The sequence below is a fragment of the Copidosoma floridanum genome, unplaced genomic scaffold (genome assembly GCF_036245765.1).
Source record: "Copidosoma floridanum isolate Cflo_tuat_1 unplaced genomic scaffold, Cflo_Japanese_pri ptg000013l, whole genome shotgun sequence".
NCBI lineage: Eukaryota > Metazoa > Arthropoda > Insecta > Hymenoptera > Encyrtidae > Copidosoma > Copidosoma floridanum.
In genome coordinates, this window is record NW_028321890.1 from 27,459,931 (window position 1) to 27,480,137 (window position 20,207).

At 37.8% G+C, this 20,207-nt stretch overlaps 2 protein-coding genes across 2 annotated transcripts in view; one reads left to right on the forward strand and one right to left on the reverse strand.

The window, feature by feature from the left end:
- Window positions 1-13,178, reverse strand: part of Ser (protein serrate) — a 129,364-nt gene extending 116,186 nt beyond the window's left edge. The window contains exons 1-2 of the mRNA XM_089590772.1: window positions 13,102-13,178; window positions 12,318-12,351 (exon numbers count right to left, since the gene is read on the reverse strand). Of these exons, the coding sequence (XP_089446898.1) occupies window positions 12,318-12,351; window positions 13,102-13,178 (111 nt within the window). The remainder of the gene's footprint in view (window positions 1-12,317; window positions 12,352-13,101) is intronic.
- A 680-nt stretch (window positions 13,179-13,858) lies between these two features.
- LOC149374979 (uncharacterized) lies at window positions 13,859-17,563 on the forward strand. Its single transcript, XM_089590773.1, has 8 exons — window positions 13,859-13,955; window positions 14,141-14,237; window positions 14,582-14,824; window positions 14,903-14,967; window positions 15,079-15,325; window positions 15,495-16,270; window positions 16,420-16,596; window positions 17,496-17,563. The coding sequence occupies exons 1-8, from the start codon at window positions 13,859-13,861 to the stop codon at window positions 17,561-17,563; spliced, it is 1,770 nt and encodes a 589-aa protein (XP_089446899.1).
- Window positions 17,564-20,207: the final 2,644 nt, after the last annotated feature.

Below are 20,207 nucleotides of genomic sequence, written 5' to 3' on the forward strand. Positions count from 1 at the left end.
TGTCCGATGCGTGCAAGCTTGGTCCATTCGTCCGTGGCGATCACAAACCTCAGCATCGGCACGAACGCACTCGGTTTCATTCCCATACTCTTCATGAAAAAGAAAACTGTCTACTATGAATATACACGTATATTATACATAGGCAACGCAACAACAAACAACACAGAGGAAAAAGGAGAGAAAGAAAAAGTGTACGAACAGTGTCTCGGGATGGGAGAGCACGCGTTTGTATATTCATATGGGTATAGGCGTTGCAGGATCAATGGGCCATGGCATTAACATTAATGTAACAGTACTTGGCCGCGTGCTAACAGTCGCATTATCGCCCTATCCGAGCGCGTCTCCCTCTGTACCCTTCCCATGACTTTTGCTACTTTCTTCACCTGCTTATATATTATATACCAAAATGCGTATATGAGTAACTCCACGAAAAATCATGAGCTATGATGTTTTTTTTTTTTTTTACGCTCTAGCAACTGTAATTGTTTTCTTCGTACCAATACGTAATAAATTTGAAAAATTGAGATGCTCACCCCAAAAATTCGACGTAGTACATTTTTCAGACTGTTTTATTTGGGAAACAAAAGTAAATCGTTCTTCAATCACCTAACAATCGTAGCTTTTTGTTGAGGAAGATGTATAATAAGTATACTACAAAATACTTTCATTGAGCTGTCAAATAAAACTTGTAAAAAAGGACACATTTAATTATGATATCCACGTGGAAAGCTGCTACACGTCAATTAAGATGTACTTTGAAGCTATAGTGGAAAAGAGTCTATATTGCTGAACAATTGGGAAATTTTTTCTAACAATATTAAAATAATAATCTAAAAGAAATGTGCCGTATCGGTAATTCACAGTAATGGTGACTTGAAAGCACGAAAACAACAACAAACTTTTAGTTTTTTTTTTCTCTATTAAAACGGATGATTTTTTGTGGACTTTTAACTTGTACGTATGCACTCGTAATCCACTGCACCGTGAACGCGCAAACTCTCCTCGTCGTCCCTCTCTATCTCTCGTGTGTACCTCATATATACCTATGCTACTTAACCGCACGTATAGGTACTTATACATAATATACAAACACTGAGAAGCAACTTTTTGAATCTCACGTGTGCATGTGCAATTGCCCCGTCGCGTGCTCCTTGTGCTGAGCAGGACAGGTGAAAAAGCCAGCCCAACATTCAAAGGATAAGAAGAAAGAAGAAGAGGAAGCAAACTCACACACACACACACATCCTTGGCTGTACATATATACGTTGGCTGGTGAAATGAACGAGTGTACAGAGGCAACAACGAGAAAAGCCCAGAGATCCCCGATGTGGCGTACATGTACTTACCTACTTCGTGCGATGCATATTGCACACGCTAACTTGCGGGAAACGGGGAGTCTGCGCGCAGCCTCCGCATTTCTTCTTGTACCTTATGTACTTGCTGCTTGATACGTTTCTTTGTTGCTTTTTTTTTTTTTCTCTTTCTTTCTCTCGAATGTTTTCTTTGTTGCTCTCAACAACGTGCAAGACATGCTACTTTTAAGTAAATTATAACAATTCGAACCACTACAACAATAGAGTGTATGTCTGTTAGAATTTATATTAACAAAATTTTTTAACTTCATTTCAGGGTACCAGAAAAAGAGATTTCAGGATAGTGAAAAAAAATGATCCATGATGGGATAAGAAAAATACAAAAAAAAAAAAAAAAATGCCTTTGATGGAAAAAATACAATGAACAAAGACCATTCCTTTAAATGTATTTAAAAATGTTGCAGAATAAAATAAAATTTTTAAACATTTTATTTCAATATTTCTGGAGTCGTATATTGTTATAATATGTATCTAGTAAAAAAAAAAGTTTCTTTCGACATTACTATAGAAACGTAACGATTCAGATATTTTTAGTTTTTACTTTAGTCCTTCAGGAAAAGCATAAAAACTGATCTTTCGTGTTACAAACATAAGTCACTGCTTAATCAAAGATCAAAGTCAACAACGTTTTTGTTTATCTCGCTGGCCTTAACTTCCATACGCGACCTCGCATTTCTTTAATCAACCAGCACAAAGCTGACGTTATCAAAAATCTTGAATATTTCTCACACGCACATATATTTCTTTCAAACGCAGCTCACAGGCCTTGAGTTTCTGTAATTTCACATATGTGACAAATTCGATTCAATTAATCAAACAATTTTGAGTTTGTACCTTTCTTTTAACATCCCTTTCATTTAAATATTTTGAAATTTAGGCTCACATCACCTTCGTATTTTGCCGCGCGTTTTTCTGTAGCCGCACAGTTTCAACAGCTGTCGCGTGGCGGATCCCCGTTTAAGCTGCGCAGCGATTTCGTACTTTATACAGATTATAAAATAAATTATTAATTTTGGTGTACTACTGCCATAGGTGTTGGAAAGGAAATAGAAAATGCCATAGGATGAAATTTTTCCAAAAAATCCATCACCAGTGGTGCCTTTTTTATAAGCGGTGAAAGTATATGTTGCAAGTGGCGAAAGTCGAGTGTAGTTAGTATATAAGAGAGTTTCGGTTGTTGGAGCGTCGGGGTGGTCCGGTGCTTCTCAGGAACTTCTGGGGGGAACCAGTGAAGAGCCCGGCTGTGAGTTGATCGAGCCAAATATCGATGTCGTTGCTCGTCTTACGGACGGGCCGTGATGTTGTTAACCGCCTTGACGGTGTGTTCACTGCATGGGCACATCGTACGGGCAAAAACTGATACTGATGTTAAGTCAATGATACTGAGCAAATGTTAGCACTGACGTGCAAAAATAATTCTGCATCTTGTCCTACGTAAGGGCAGGGTAAAGAAAATGCCTCTCTGGTTCTTCGACAAACGTCCTTGGAGCAAAGAGGAAAACGGCGCGGTTGACGATCGGCGTGGGCTCACGCAGGGGACCCCTATGAAGGATTGTTGCTTAGAGTTCGCTCCAAGCATTACTGTAGAAGCAACCCTGACCACCCTTTTTGCCCTTTTTTTTAAATCTTGATTTTCGAGAAATTGAATGTTGTATTGAATAATTTTTTTTTTTTTTTCAATTAATTTTAAGAACTGTACACAGCTCGGTATACAGGGTTAATCTTTAGCTAAGCCAAGTTCAAGAAAAAGCTGCAGATACTACGAATGGATTTTCTATAACATAGAGCAATGAGTCGGAGGACTGATCACGTAATTTATGATTAATATTTTTATTAGTCTGCAGCTCGCTTGTTATTTCATATGTAGCTATAAAAGCCTTTAAGGTCTTAATAAAGCTTATTTTCAAAACTAAAAAACTATCTCATATGTATGTGTGTTTGAAGATCATGTACAAATCTATTTTTCTTTCAAATCCGATTTTATTCCCGACAATTTCAAGGCAATCTTTTTTCCGAGACAACTGCATTGCTTTTTTTATGTTTTTACGAAATAATACTCACGTTCAATTTAAGAAGGTGCCAGCAAAAATTAAAAATTGTAGGTAACACTGAAAATTTTAAAGAAAATTATGTGTTCTACTGACTCTCATGTTACGTTGAACTATGGAATTAAATTGATATTTTTTTTTTTAAATATGTCTGGAAAAAATATTGAAAAAATATAGACGCCCATAAAATGTTCTTAAAAAACAAACGCAATTTTGGTTTCAGCGTTATCTAACATTATTATTTTTCACTAAAACCTCTTAAAGGTTTAACATTTGGTTTTTTGTGCGTAATATAGTGTCTATATTTGCATTATTTTGCTCACTTCCTTAAAAAAAATTTCAATACATCGATAAGTCGTTAAAGCTACTCTAAAAGAAAACAAATTTGTATAATAATTAATTCAAATTTTTTCTGCCACAGATTTTAGAAAGAAGAGTTCAAACTTTGTTAATCTCTAGAATCTCCCATTTCTGTCTTGCTCATGGCACCCACGAAAAGGCATATTAATCGACACTTCCTCCCATTTAAATTATTCATCCATATGATTCCCGCGGACCATGTGCGATCGATTCGTTGGATTTATAAACTCGATGTATTTTCTAAGATGCATCTCCTACGATTTTCGAAAACCTTACTATTTTCATTGTATCGAAACTCGATATCTATAATAGGTAAGAAGAACAAGAAACAAGGTATTTCAATTCAAACCTATATATCTACTGTAGTAAAAAGTGTCGGCTGAAATAATAAAATCCTCTTCAAAATTAAACAAGTGTCAGCACCGATCAGCAAATCGATAGCGCTGATAAAATTTATGGGAGCCGAATGAATTACGATCGTAGATGTACACACAGCACGTGGATCTACACATGGATATGTATATATATATATATATCTTGACTGCATTTTCAAAGAATTACCGTCTCATCGGGTAGATAAATTTATACCGATTCCCGACACTTTTACGTAAATATTCGACTGCTAATGCGTCGAAGAAATTCAAATTATCCTCGATGTGCCGAAGCTGTACCATCGGGACCACCGCCGAACAAAACCCTGTCCCGAATACTCTCTTTCCCCTCTTTCTCCTTTCGCTACCGATGACTAAAAAAAAAAAAAAAAAAAAAAAAGGTCTTGTCCTGAATCAAAAGCAAGGCCCGGGCATTAATATTCAAACTTGCTCGTTCACTACACTCCTTTATTTCCTCGTGCTCCAAGGTCGGGATTGGGGGAATCCTCTCCCCTCCTTCCTCCTCGTAACTGTATATAATCCTTCTGTGTGAGCTACTGTGGGATACTGGGGTACTCCACGCATGGTGACACCACGTAAGGAAGCACATAAGAGAAGGGGGAAAAAAAACGTCGGCTTTAGCAGCGGCGTTCACATGTAAATTTTCGATTGAGACGCTCTTTTGTCGCCGAGCATTGTGGGATATGTCAGCACTTATATTTACGCCTAAGGAACGAGCGTCCAAAAAAGGACATTTTTTTTTTCATTCTCCTGTTGCTGCTACTGTTATCTTCTGTTATACCACCATACAAGTTTTATTTTTTAAAATTTTATTTAATTTTATTTATTTATTTTTTTTATTGTAAGAGCCAGAAAACAATTAGATGTTATATTTGCTTTTTCTCACTACTATCAAAATTTGGGCTGTGCGTATCTAACACGCTGTTTTCTGACCTCCAGTCGACTCTTGGTGACCATCGACTGCTACACACGTTTTTTTTATCTCTGAACAATTGAACAGTATTCATCAGTTCCATCGGTATGTACGAGATATTTAAGAAAGTAAGAAATCATGATAGTATAGATGCAGTCTTTATGTATTAACACATAGACATTAAAAAATGTATACAGGTCATTCCAATGTACACCAACCGTAAAATAATTCGTTCCCCGGGAAATTCAAATGCAGGTATTTACTTATAACATTAAAATATAAGTATCAATTTGAACAACGATTTTACAATAACGTCTGTGACTCAAAAAAGCACTTAGCTAATTTATAAATATTGTTTTTAAAATTGTGGATTTCGTTTTACAGGAAGTACTTAGTTTAAGCATTTGAATTTCGCGGGGAACAAATTATTTTCCAGTTCAGGGTCTGGTAGAAAGAGCAACGAGGGGGAGAAAGGGAGAATCCATCTCTCTTGCACAGTGCTGCTTAACATAAGTATATGAACACACTCACACGTACTTACACGTATATGTCCCGAAACTCTTTCTCCCTGAGCTTATAAGTGCAGTACATTGGAATGTGCAGTCTTTATTTCTCATATGTCTTTGTATCAACAGAACAGATTTTTTTCATTTATCAAAAAGTGATATTGTTGTTATTAAGTATTATTTTATTTGGAAATTCAAAGTGATCAGTGATTGTCAGTCGATAGCACGACAGGTGACGAGTAAGTCAACCAAACTTACGAATTCTCGCGTACCTGCGCCTGATGAGGCTGACGCGTATTGTCAGCGAAACGTTGTGCATTAATAAATTAACGCAAGAAAATTTAAATACACTTTACTTGTATTTATTTATTTTCTCACATTTCGCCCCCAACGAGTCACTGATCACTTTGAATTTCCAAATTCACCGGAGGGCACTGATATATCCTAACAAACTATTATTTTATTTATATTATTAAATTTAGTAGCTGGTTTGTTACATTGTATTCAGTGTTCCATTGAACAGGCATTTTTTTAATATCTTACTACCACTATTATACGGTTAATATTTAATGTAATTAAAGTAATTTTTTGTGTTAAAATGAAAATGCCCAGTAAAAAAATCGTTATTAAAATCAAAATTGTTACAAAAAAACGAATAAAAAATTTGATTACAGTGTTACATGATCAGTATGACATGCAAATGTAATGTAATATTTTGATTTTAAATTTTTAAAACAAAATTCGTGATTAAAAATTGATCGAATACTTAAGTATTTCACACTATGTACATGCACGCTCATGCATACACACACACACAATTTTTTTTTTTTTAAATTAAACGTTTGTGAACTTCAAACATCAGTTGAACATTATTTGTCTTCAACATCTTTACTTTTACAATTCAATCAACTTTTTATCAAGGGGTCATTTCCTAAACTTAAAAAATGTTTTATTTGGCATACCACATACAAAACAGCGTAAGTATTAGTTTATAAATTATACTGACATTAAATTCACTAGATGATTTTTAAGGTACATCTACTGTACCATGTCAAATCGATATGTTTTTATGAATTATGTACTATTGAAGTAATCTTAAGATATTCAGAGCATAAAAATTATAAGCAAAATGTTCTCGTTAATATTTATTAAATACAATGAGTCGTGAAAAATTTTGGATTTGAGAATAAAAAAAAATACTTGTTTTCATTGTTTAATATTGTTAACATTGGTGCAACCGAGTTGAAGTTATTAATTAAATACGTTGTTTGTTTTTTTTTAAATATACATTAAAAAACTATATCTTATCTTCATAAAACTGTCATTGATTGTTTACGATGACAAGTACTACACTTCAACATAATTTCAAATGATTGCATCATCAATTTTTTTACAAACTCGAATTATATTTTAGTTAATTAATGCAATTACCATGTAAAAAAAAAAAAAAAAAAAAAAAAATTAAATAAAGTAAACGAAAAGTTTAAAAAATATATTTTTTATTGTTCTAAATTTTTTTTTTAATTTAAAAATAGATTCGATAAAAATGTGTACTTATTTATCGATACTTAATGCTTTAAAGTATTGATTCATAGCACCAGTTGATTAAAAAAAAATTTTCTCCCTGCTCACCGAGGAAAGACAATGATAAATAGTGCACCAGCAACCGAACAAAAGAGCAACAACTCGGCTAACGAATAAACTATCTCGCACACAGCTCCAATTAAACGCCGCGGCAATGGTCAATCGCACATCAAAAAGAAGCGAATCAATTAGATCGGATAAAGAGACAAAAAAAAAAAAAAAAGTTAGGGAGATAGAAGTAGCAGTAGTATAGGCAGATAGGACAACAAACAATCGTTATGCGACGGGAGGAGCAACCCCCCTTGCAAAGTTAATTAAAGGTCGCAGCATTGGCCAGAATCCTTTCTTCTTCCAAGAGGAAAAAAAAATCGTTCTCTCCCTCCTCTCGTTCCGTCTCTTTCTCCCACAGCACTAATCACTCGATCGAGCATTCACTTGCGGATGCGCGCACACTTAGTTTCTTTCCATGAGAAAAGCTAAACGCGGCTGTGATCTTTGTTTGTCTCCAACTAGTCGATTTATTGCTCGGTTGGAAATAAAATATATTGACGAACAGATATAAACTGTTCGATTGTTTTATTGCTGTGGTCATAATTATTATACACATGCACGGCCGAGTAAAACATTTGTTTGTAGCATGTAACATGTTCTTTGGAATTACATAAAAAAAACATTGACTCCACTTTTATGGCTGAATTTTTAATAAACACGCGGGTTGCTTATATAATTGAAATACTTTGCACTGTTAGATAATTGCAAAATAATAAAAAAAAGGGCAAAAAGGGTGGTCACGGCCGCTTCTACAGTAGTGCTTGAAGTGACCTTCAAGCGACATTCCTCCTAGGGAATCCCCGATCCGACCCGGCCGATTATCAACCCGTGCCGTAATAACACCTCCTTGTCCCATGGCGGGACGCTTGTCGACTTGACGAAGTGACAGAGAGGTGCGCGATAATCCAGATCTGAATACAGCAACAGAGTACTGGATGGTCGGCGAGAGATTTCTCGTGTATTGTAACGAGAGGTAAGGTACCCGTGTGTGTACGTGCGCCATGTCGGCGATGAAGTACAGGGCGACGATTCGAAACGATGCAATGGATGCATTGTCCGCTAGCGTAAACGCAATGCACAGTTGCCTTGCGTTTGAGGCAGCTGTCAACTCTCGACCAGGCCATCACAGGTATTCCCTAGAAGTTCCTGAGAAGCACCGGACCACCCCGACGCTCCAACAACCGAAACTCTCTTATATACTAACTACACTCGATTTTCGCCACTTGCAACATATACTTTCACCGCTTATAAAAAAGGTACCACTGGTGATGGATTTTTTGGAAAAATTTCATCCTATGGCATTTTCTATTTCCTTTCCAACACCTACGGCAGTAGTGGACCAAAACGAATGATTTATTTTATAATCTGTATAAAGTACGAAATCGCTGCGCAGCTTAAACGGGGATCCGCCACGCGACAGCTGTTGAAACTGTGCGGCTACAGAAAAACGTGCGGCAAAATACGAAAGTTGAAAGGACAATACGGTGAAATGAAAGGGATGTGGTACGAATTAATAATTTGGATTAGCAGCGACCACTGACTTTTCGCTTCAATAAAGAAATATACCTACTGCAACAATATACAGTTTAGTCGAGAAAAATATGCGTGCGCAAGAAACGACGCAGCGAACAGGAGGTGCGGTGGTGTAGACACCATCAATGAAAACACAAAGTTGGGGCTGAGAACGAGAGAAAGAGAAATATGCTCAATGGGTGTGCTTGTGTGCGTACTTATCTCTCACAGTCAGTCTATATTGTGCGCGACGCGTATGCGCGTTATTTCAGTACATGTTGTTGAAAAGCTGAAGATTTAAGGATTTCAAGTAGGTACGAGAAAAATTACTTTAGTACTCCAAAAAAAATTTAGTTAAGAAAAATAAAATATTTTTCAATGTGGGGACAAAAAAATCATTCGTCGACATGCATGTATTCTGATAATTGGAATGTCTGTAATAATAAATTAATAGCATGAGGTACAATTTTAATTTTGTCAAGGATTTCAATTTTCAGGGTAAAAGGTGTTTCATTTTATTTTAATCAACGCAATATTATATACTAAATACTTTATAACGTTTGAAAAACTGTGACAGAAACCTTCTACGCTTACTCACATGGTAATGTTTTAAAGAGTTTTTACGAGTCTGTTTACCACTTGATACTATTATTATTGTTAACCGACAATTAAATTGACTGGAGTTTGCGTAAATTATCTTCAAATCTTCCCTTAAATTTTCGACGACCTAAAGGTAAAGCCAATATTTTATTGTACACAATCAATTATGATTCGTTGTAAGGAACATAAATTGACATTTGTGTTATTTTGCTCCGTTATTGTTGTGCGATAATCAGGCTGCTGCCGTGCTCTCAGCGATATCGCTGTCACCAGCTGATACCTAGTACAGTCAGTTTACAAATTAAATAAAAAAATTCATTGGGACGATTTCTCTGCAGAACTGGTTTCATTTCTATAGGAAAAGTGTAAAAACTCGGTCTACATGTAACGACGTCGAATGGTGGAGAAGTAGAATGACGACAATGGAAAATGCACCATTTTTTGCATTCAATTTGTTAGAAAATTTTGTAACAGATACAATGGTTGCCCACTAAGATGTTCAACAAAATGTTTATGTAAAGAGTCAAGTCACAACAAGGCACTCGTTCTTGGTCTTTGTGATGATTCATGTAGTAAATTATTTCTTTTTCATAAGCTAACGATGGATTTTTTAATTTCTTCATCTTCATCTTTCCCCAAACCACGAGTCTATACTTTTCCCGTGAGAATAATTCAATCAAAATCTCTGTACTTGCAAAAATGTGGCCGTATCGTAAAATCCGATGCCAACTTTTTGCATTTCGAAAAAGTTGCAAGGGAGAGAAAACAGGGCGATAAAGTTTTATTAGCACGCGTGTCGATGAAGCCGTTCATCAAAGACTCGAAATGCCTGGCCCCGCGCAAACAGCCCCGAGAGCTGTCGATCGTAAATTTTTGCGGGGGAAAAAAAAAGTCCCCAAAGCGTGTAATTGACCGCTTGGTTTTATAAAAGTAAAAATTTTTCGCTCTCTCTCTCTCTCCCTCCCCGCGAGTTCCCACACGCGTGTACACACCGCCGAGTGGAAACGCGCATAACGGCACCCGGTCGGAGGAAGTCGATGCGGGAGAGTGTACAAAAAACTGGATCAATGCGAGAGAGTCTCGCAACGCGGAGGCCACAGCTCGGGGGGCCTCGCAGATATCGGCTTACAATATAAAACAGCGGATGATGAAGTAACACCGCGGGGCGCGAGACCTGCAGATCTTCGCGTATCTGCGGCCGATTTTTTTTTTTTTTTTTCCTCCTTCCTTTTTTTTTTCGTAAACGTATACGCGCCGATGCCGCTTCTCTGCGGAAGTACATGCATGCCATACATGTATATATATTGTTGCATGTGTACACAGTACTTATGTGGTACATTGCACGTGTGTGGGACTTTGTCACGGGCTCATGGTTGCATGCGCGAGTTGCGTAATGTCGACGAGTAGGATCGGTACACTATTAATACTGTAATACTACACACTCGGTACCAACGTATACCACTGCTCGCCTCGTTTGTTCCGTTCGCTTTCCTTTTCTATTCATCGAATATGCATTTATAGACTGCGTGTATGTACCTACATGTAGGCAAGATCTCTCAGGTGCACATATGATACACACGCGCGGCAACTCGTTGCTGTCGGATGGGAGTGTGCGATAAGTCGGGAAAGCATTTTTTTTTTTTTTTTTTATGCTAATGAGCCTACTGTGTTATATCATGCGAAGCCTCGAATTATCTTCCGATTGCGCTGGGATGTACCATACGCGAGTGTGTCCCTGCAGTGGGTAATGCTGCGTCGAGATGCTGATAAAAAACGAAAAGAGATGCGGCGCGATGCTTAATACGTTTCGAGATGTAATCGATGCTTAGGTGAAATGTGATTGGAATTGTATGAGATAAAGCGAAGGGGAGGCCGATTTTTCTTTTTTCTCACACGTTAAATTTTTTTTTTTTTTTTTTTCATCTCAACAAGCTCGTTATACGTTTACTGAAAAATTATTTCAAGAGAAATTTTTCGTTATAAAGAAATTAAAGTTAACATGAATAACGATCACCTACCATTACCGTGTGTTAGCTAGAAACTTTTTACACATTGTTTTTCAAAGTAGGGTAAAAGAGAGAGTGACTTGGGCAAAATGTACGTGCACAAGCTCTTGTACGCCAAGATTGGGGTCTAACGAGTGTGACTTGTAACGAAGTATAAGTGGTTATATCTGTACATAATAATTCGGCTATCACTATCCTGACGATTACCAGCTTCTTTTGTTAATCACAAGAAATTTCTCTACTCTCGATATTTAACAGCTTAAATATACCGAGTATGATTGTATTGTTGATTTTTGAGACTTTTATGTCGATCAAAAAAGTGATACACACATAAAGTAATTGTACAAATAACATTAATTAGCTTTTATTGCAAACCAGAACTTGTCTCATAAAAAGTTCGTTTATGTTTATGAATTTCCCCATAGAGGTATGTATATTTGTGATGGATTAAAAGTTTGATTTTCAAAAAATTGTTTATTTAATTTAAAGGGACCTCTACCCAAAATTAATTTGTCTTTGCTCATGCGAGCATTAAAATTCTGTAATTAAAGCCAATGGCTAGATTTCTAGCAAGCACACAGGAGTCAAAGATACAGATTTGTTCCATTATTTAGTGGCATTGTCATTGTTTTCGTAACTGCAGTGCGCTGCAGTAAGCATTTTTGCAAGTATGTATATTTGAGACACAACTAGAAAATCACAAAAAATATATCCAACAACTAGATGTAACGGTAAGTTGCCTTTTACTCGCAAGTACATTGTAAATTAGTTACTTAAATCGTTTACTTTTCTTTATAAAGTAGACTTACGAGTGCCGAAAATTAGATAAATATGTTTGGATATAAATCTAGAATGAGATTTTTCTCAAGTGAAAACTAATGTCATTTAAAATTACTTGACCACTTGTGACTTTGGTTTTACTCAATATTATGAATTTTATAAATTATGTGAATATGTGATGTATGTACTCACCTCATGTTCAAGTAAAGACAACAGGACTAGTTCTCTGCGGTTTCATTTTATAACCCTCCACAATAACGTAATGATCGATTGCCATGTTGAAGTCTACTGTCACATCAGTTGAGCCTAGAAGAAGCCCTCCAACTTACAAAATACCACACAGGCGTCAGTGCTCTGAGCAGCAGGTTTGACAGCGTAGTTCTGATCGCTGTTGTTGAAATAAATAGTAAGGAACTGAAAAATACAGTGTTTTTTACTCAATATCATAAATTCTACAAGTTATACAAATATGTGGTGTACTTACTCACCTTACGTTGAAGTAAAAACAACAACAGAAGTAGTTCTCTAGGGCTTCATTTTATAACTTTCCATTACAACTTCATGATCCATAATAACGTAAAAGTCGACTGTCAATGCAGCTGAGCCTAGAAGAAGCTCAAGAAGCCCGCCAAGATACAAAACACCACACAGGCATCAGTGCTGACAGAGTAAGTAGTTGCTGCTGTTGTGGGAAACAGTAAGTGAAAATTGAAGTGAATCAAGTACTTCAATTATTGAAAATAATGACTTACTGGTCAATTTAATTGATAGATACTCTATACATGATTAGATGGTTATAGTTAAATTTGTTCTCGGTCGGAGACTTAAAACTCTGGAGGTCGGAGTACAAACGGAAATTCCGGGTGAGCGGCACCGCGCGGCACCCACGGCAGAACGACCGAACGACTGAGCGAACAGTGGCAGTTGGGACACTAACCTTCCTTTACCAACTGGCACCAGGTATACTTATACTCACTTAGGGAAGGAATTGTGTTTCTCTGCTTTGTCTCGTTGCCACAAGTTGCCCACAAGTCCAGCAACGTATATCATCATCATCTCAAGATTTCCAAACCTGCTAGCAGCTTTTCCTCGGACTAAATTTTCAAGAGTACACAATATATTCTTTTGGACCGTATTGTGTTTGTGTAGTGTCAAAGCTTACTTCTGGTGCACCGAGACCCGAAACTCCGTTGATAAGCGATCAACTGCAGCAGCCTCGAGGAGAAAAGAAGTTTTCAACCTCCCCTCCCTCCCTCCCTCTCTGGCGCCCCTGGCTGTAAGTATACCGTGTATATATACATATATATATAATTGCTTCGAACTGGTTCGAACCCAAAATTCAGTTGGGCTGCGGTTCAGTATAAATCTGCTTTTTGATACGCTAAGTGTAAATGTACTTATATGGTTAAGACTTAAGACAAAGTCAGCAAGTCGTGAGTTTATATATTATTGCATCGTGCGTATATATTAGTTCCACGAATTGAAAATACTTGAGATAATTTTTAAAATTTGCTCCATCAAGAAGCTGGCATTGTTGCGTACTTGCGTGTATATCTTAAGCAGTTAAGTATATGTATGCATCAGGTTGATTGCACCTATATGTTTATAAAAAACGACGGGTTAACGTTAACGCTCTGTCCAGCGCCGAGCTTGCCGGTGCCGAGACGCGGTGTTTGAAAATTTGAGTTCTAACCTATAAATTCCTATGTTCCTATATATGTGTACAGGCAAGGATGGAGGTCCCGGTAACGAACACTATCCCTCTAGAGGATTCTGGCAGTGATGGTCAGGAGGACGACACTTCACCAGGCTATTTGAGAAGGAGGCAATGTTGGTGGAACCCAAATAAGTCGGTATGAAAGCAAAATGTAGTTATTATTTCTCATGCAAAAATTATAGTTTCATTTTAAAAGACAACCATCTTGTATACCAAGCGTAGTATTCAATTGAAGTACTTTTAAAAAAGATTCCATCGACATTTCAAAGTAAGATTGAGTACGAATCTATCTTTAAAGACATTATCCTGGCAGAAATGGAATGTAACGAGGCTTATGCTAAGACCTCCCGAATGAAAAAATTGAGTATTCGGTGGGAGAAGCAAGCTGGATCAAAGTAAGTATCTTGTACACCAGCATCTTCTTCACCTGTTAGTCTGTGCGAGATTTCTTGATACAAAAATTTTAGAACATGATTTTTTGAGTAAAAAAAAAAACAAAAAATGTTATGAATCTCTTTGCATCATATGATTTTTCAATAGGTGTCAGTATAATAAAACATTTTTTGAAGCGCAAAATTTAAAAATAAGGAACGAAATCATTTGGGGCGAAAAAAAAAATTAAAATCAAATCAAAGTGTTATCTTGCCCAGGTCTATCAGCATCCAGCATGTACACATAAATATGTTGATAAATAATTTAGCGAATATTTTAATAATTTATCGAAATCTATTAGTAATAGGTTCTATGGTTACTTTGTGCCCCAAAAATTCGATTCTAATTACTTTCGAATGAGTGTAGGGGATGAGCTTGTGGTACGATTAGAAAACAATGATTCGTGGATCAGAAACTGTTATGTTGATAGCATATCCAATACTGCCGATGGCGAAGTTAAAATTCGATTGAAAGATGGGAGCGAAGTAGAACTCGAAATTACCAAACCCTATTCCATCGAACCAAATTTCCCAAAATTTTTATTTTTAAGGTAGGGAGAGAATTTTTTGAATTGGAAATTTGATTAAGTTAAATTACATTCGTTAAAAATAAAAAAATTTTCTTACAGGCAGATCTCTGCACTGAAAAAATTAGTCCAAGTGAAGGATGAAAAGTTTGAATTTTTGTTGGATAGTATTATGAATAAAAAGAAACCCAATAAAAAATATGTAAAACCAAACGTCACTTTTGACGCAAACAAAATCGAGACTTTGTCAAACAAAACTTTAAATGTCTCTCAATTAGAAGCCATCAGGATGGCAATGACGGAAGACATTAGCATAATACATGGACCTCCGGGTACCGGAAAGACGGAAACTATTGTAACAATAATTTACAATCTTATAAAGCAGTCACCTCAAATAAAGATACTAGTATGTGCTCCGTGTAATACTGGAGTCGACTTATTGGCCCAAAAATTAGACGAGGCCAAAATCAATCTGATAAGATATTTTTCAGTGCGGGCCACAAGATTAGACTCACCCCTCAAGCGGTTGAGTCTAACAGAGCAGATATTTCATAATAATGAAAAACTGCGACAAAATTACGAAAATTATTTTGAAAAAAACATGACACCAAAAGCATATGAACAATATGAGTAAGTACAAAAGACATTTTAAAAAATTTCAATTTATTAACGCTTATTTTTATTTGTTCAACAGAAAAGAATTTTCGAAGACAAAAGATGATTTGATTAAAGATGTTTCAGTTGTATGTTGTACATGTTTGACAGCTGGGTCAAACGATTTAAAAAATGTAAAGTATGATGTTGTGCTAATCGATGATGCGGCTCAAGCTACGGAGCCAGAGTGTATGGTGCCAATCATTTGGCATGGCGCCAAGAAATTGATACTCTCTGGAGATCCTGAACAGCTCGGCGCTATTGTACTTTCCAGTGATGCCATAGCGGCTGGTCTTGAAATCTCATTAATGGAGCGATTAATGAAGCAAAAAAATGTTAAAACAACCCTGCTTAATTTGCAGTACCGCATGGCTCCTGTCATAGCTAAATTTCCCTGCAAAACTTTTTATCACGGCAAAATACAAAATGGGGTTCAGACGGTTGACCGCTTAATGCCATTCAATTGGCTAAAGTTCCTTGGTTACCGTGATAGCCCAATCGTTTTCATCAATGTTGATGATATTGAAGAGCCAATCGGCCATTCCTTCTACAACACCGAGGAAGCCAACGTCGTTGTAAAGCTCCTTAAACTTATATTAGCCCACAATGTTGAGCCAGAACAGATCGGCGTTATTACCCCGTACGATGGCCAAAGATGTTTGCTGCGCCAACTGATGTCTTTGGACAAAGGTCAGATTTCGAAGAAAAAACTTTTCAAGACCGAGGTGGCCAATGTTGATTTTTTTCAAGGCAAAGAAAAAGATATAATCATTGTTTCTTTCGTAAGGTCCAACTTGGAAGAACCTGGATCAAACGGTGAGTATTTTTTTGCCTCGTATAGTGTCCACTTGACTAGAAAAACCTATAAATCATGTATATTTTGGAGGAAAGAGAGCTGAGCTATGGTAACGTTAAAAAGAAAATTTAATGTGGTTAAAAACTTGTTTTTACTTTTTATTACACAGGATTTGTGTCAGACTTAAGAAGAATGAATGTGGCATTGACACGAGCAAAATGCAAATTGTTTGTCATCGCCAACATGGATATAATTAATAATACGTCCAACCATTATAGCACGTATGTTAATTTTATAAATTTCATTAGAAACGAAGGAACTGTAGTGCCTGCAAAACTTTTTGAACGTACGTTTAACATTTAATATTTATATAATAATCAATGATTACATAATTTTTTCTTTTCCAGAACAATTTGAGCTTGGCGGACACTTGTGCGTATTAAGTTTCTTTCAAAGTGGTTCTGGCAAGCAAATTAACCGCTCAGTCAAAAAGCCTAAAAGACGTTTTAAAAAGAATTAAAATATTACAATCTTTTGGCTGTCTTATTGCCAAGTCTTTTTTTCGTGAATTTAGTTCTTACACCAACTTCTTGATGTAAGGATTTTCCATACTAATACAGATCATACTACTCAATTATTATTTTACCTTGCAATTTACAATTGCCTCGGCTGTTTGTAAATTGCAGTTATGAGGGAACTAATCGGAAAGTCATTGTGACCTCAAAGTAATTCATTCGCACTCTTCTCAATATTGAATGAAACGCTTCAAAGCCGCTCAATAGAACGAACTTACAACTTGATCATATTGCTAGTACGAGTACTTATACTGTGCGATACCTTGCATCGCAACTAAAACTTCTAGCTTCCTTCAGCTAGGCCACAATTCAAAATCCACTCTTTGTGTAAGAGTGCCAAAAAATTCTCACTGCTATAAAGGGGCCTTTCTGCTGAATCAGGCAAGTAAATACAGTAGTTCAACACAAGTGTCATCCTGACTTATAAATTAACTTCTGAAATATCAATTTGATTACAGCATTTAGAGTTGGGTGAATAGCTGTAGCTGAAAAAGCTTTTGTAACCAGAGCACTGCACGAGGGCTCGAGTATGTCTTCTTCCACAAGTTTCCAAAATTGAGTACGGCGAGTAATGGTATGTTTTGATACACAATTACCTTTGCTTATTTCGTAGAATATTTTGTTTACAATTTAAAAATTATTTAATTTTGATGGTGCAATATTGTTGCAGATTACAACCCTAGTACATCAAAGACTGATTGGTGCATCAAACTCTGCAATAGTCAGTTCTCAGCTTGAAATGAGTAATTTACAGGTATGGTTATAGTGGTTACCCGTGTTCAACGTATAGATTTTACTAAAGTTACACCAAAGTTACACCAGTATTAAATATTGATATTGATCATATAAACTTGCTTGCTTTGTAACTGGTGGGGCCAGAGTTAATAGTTTTAGGTTTGTAAGTTATAACAACACCCTTTTTTTATGATTGGACTGGTCCAACATTTTACGAGTACCATGTTCCTCTTTTCTCACTACATAGTATGGAACATCTTTCTTTGTAACCTTTTACGGTAATTAGTTTACAACTTTTTTTTTCTAAGCATTTTTTTTTTGTTCGTTTCTGTTTGAAAATAAGGTTCTTGTAACGTTTACTATAGTTTTGCAAATACCTTTAAAATAAACAATATGAAAGTTAAGAAACATTAGTCTTGATGTAATCTTCATGGAAATAAAATTTTCAATAAAATTTCATTCATTTAAAAAAAATTTTTTTTCCAAAAACTTATGTACTCTTATTGTTTCGTCAAGCAAAAGCTATAATTTAACAACCCGAGAATTTTCAGATGAAAAGTACTGACGTTGTGATTAAACGGATCACTGTAATCTCGACGAACCGTCCAAGTAATAACCAACGCCTTGAAATGCTCGCAAATTTTCGACTCGTAAAAGCCAAGCCTTCTCAAACACAGTGCACGAGTCCTTCGCTCGTACAGCCAGCAGCAGCAGTAGTCAAAACTACCGAAACTTCAGTAGCTGAAAGGAGGAGGAGAAAAAAAATCACGCACGCGCGTTCCTCGAAAACCATACTTTTTATAGGAAAACAATAAAAGTCTTCAACTTCCTCGTCTCGAACTTGTTCCGAACTGCCGATCTCCACTGTAGTCGACGGCGACTCGCCTCGTTCGAGGAATCCCTTTCGAGCAAGCCAAAGATAATCGCGGCCGCTGGTTTTCGTCCTGGCGCGGACCTCTCTTTCCTCCCACTCTCATCTTCTCGGCATTAATTAAGTTATTTTTACCGATCGCTCTGTTTCCTTCGACCGGTAAAAAAAAAAAAAGGTCTTCGATGACGCTCACGTACACACGTATTATTCGCACGCAATTAGCGCACCTGCACAGCAACGCACTCGCACGCAAGTAAACGCGCGCGGGAGCGTAATCTCGTGGACGGTCGGCATTACATACGCACGAGCTTCTGGAGATAAGGCGACGGGGACGACGCGGTGGCAGCAGCTGAGTGCCAAGGAATACACACGTACGTATATGAAGAGATCCTCGCGGCAGCGAGAAAGAGAATAAAGGCATCGGTCCTACTTAAACTAAGTATTTTATGGGCCCCGCGCGCGGGAGCTGCCGCCAGAAGCCGGGGTCCTCCTTTGCTTACGGCTCTTTTCTCGGTCCCTCTTCCTCCGGCCCTTCTTTATTTTTATTCCACTTTGCTCTCAACCACGGCCAGCAGATCGAATCTTTGTGTCGGGGCCGATTTCGTTTCTTCCTCCCGAGCCGAAATGATATGATAATTATACCGTTATTTGCATAAAAAGCGTCGAGCAGTACGGGGAAGCCCACCGGCTTACCGGCGTTTAACGATTTCCGAGCACGAGTGTTGGGCTCCGAGGCCGATATTCTTATGAATGGAGCGACGACGTCCTCGGCTCTTATGAGCTTTATCCGCACGTACGTATAACCTACACCCACGTGGTAACGTCGAATTTCAGCGCACTTGTCGAGCGCGAGAAAACCGCGTGTTCGATCGCGTCGGGCAATGTTTCACAGATAAGCAGAAGCGATGTGTATCTACCGATAAATAATAACGGGCCCCCCTGCACGTGCTCGGCGAGAGATAAGCAAACAGTTAGGCCGAGCGAGCTCGTTTTTTCAGTTTTCGCTCAATTACCCGACCGCGATGCCCAAAGCTACCTCCAAAGCTTCGAAAAACCACCAATCAAAGATTCGCGCGCCCTTGGCTTCGTTTTTCCCTTTATCGAACCACGCCGATAAGCATCCCGGGGGGGGGCATATAGCTCTCCCTGCGGGGGATAATTAACTTTGGGATTTAAATGCGCGGGCGCCCAACGAAACGAAACCTAATCGTACAAGCGGGAAACAAAGAGACACGGGCAATCTAATCGGCGACGCGTCCGCGGAAGAGTATAGCTGGGAAGGGAGGAAGCTCTCTTGTTATCGACGGGCAAGCGATAAGGGGTGGATGGCGTATACGTATACTCTCGATGCGCCGTAGGTGTTTGCTCGTGCGGGGCTCATTAGTAAGGGGTATGCCCGAGATCCGCCTTCGTGTTAAGCTGTTAATTTCCCCGACACCTGCTGTAGCTGTTCCCTGTCTGTCTTTCTTTCTTCTCGGGTCTGTGGATGCTGAGAGATGCATGTCCCCGGAAGGAGAAGAGGGTCCCAGGGGCAGCAGTTCCCGAGATCGCGAGGAGAAAGTCGTGTCGAATGCAGCGAGTTGGCTACCTCTCCTCCCGTACGGATGCTCCGCCGAAAGATCGGGAGGCAAGAGGGGAAAAAAAAAGAAAAAGAAAACATAGCATCGGCGGGAAAACGAAAGAAAGGAGGAGAAGGGTGTATTACCGTACGGAGGCTAAATCGTCCATGGAGAGATCGTGGAGCGGAGATATAGGGGAAAATGAGGGAACGATAAA

Coding starts and splice junctions, on each gene's coding strand:
- LOC149374979 (XM_089590773.1), top strand. CDS start 13,859: ATGGAGGTCCCGGTAACGAACACTATCCCTCTAGAGGATTCTGGCAGT. Junction 14,968..15,078: donor GTTTGAATTTTTGTTGGATA/GTATTATGAATA, acceptor TCTCTCAATTAG/AAGCCATCAGGATGGCAATG. Junction 16,271..16,419: donor GGAAGAACCTGGATCAAACG/GTGAGTATTTTT, acceptor TTTATTACACAG/GATTTGTGTCAGACTTAAGA.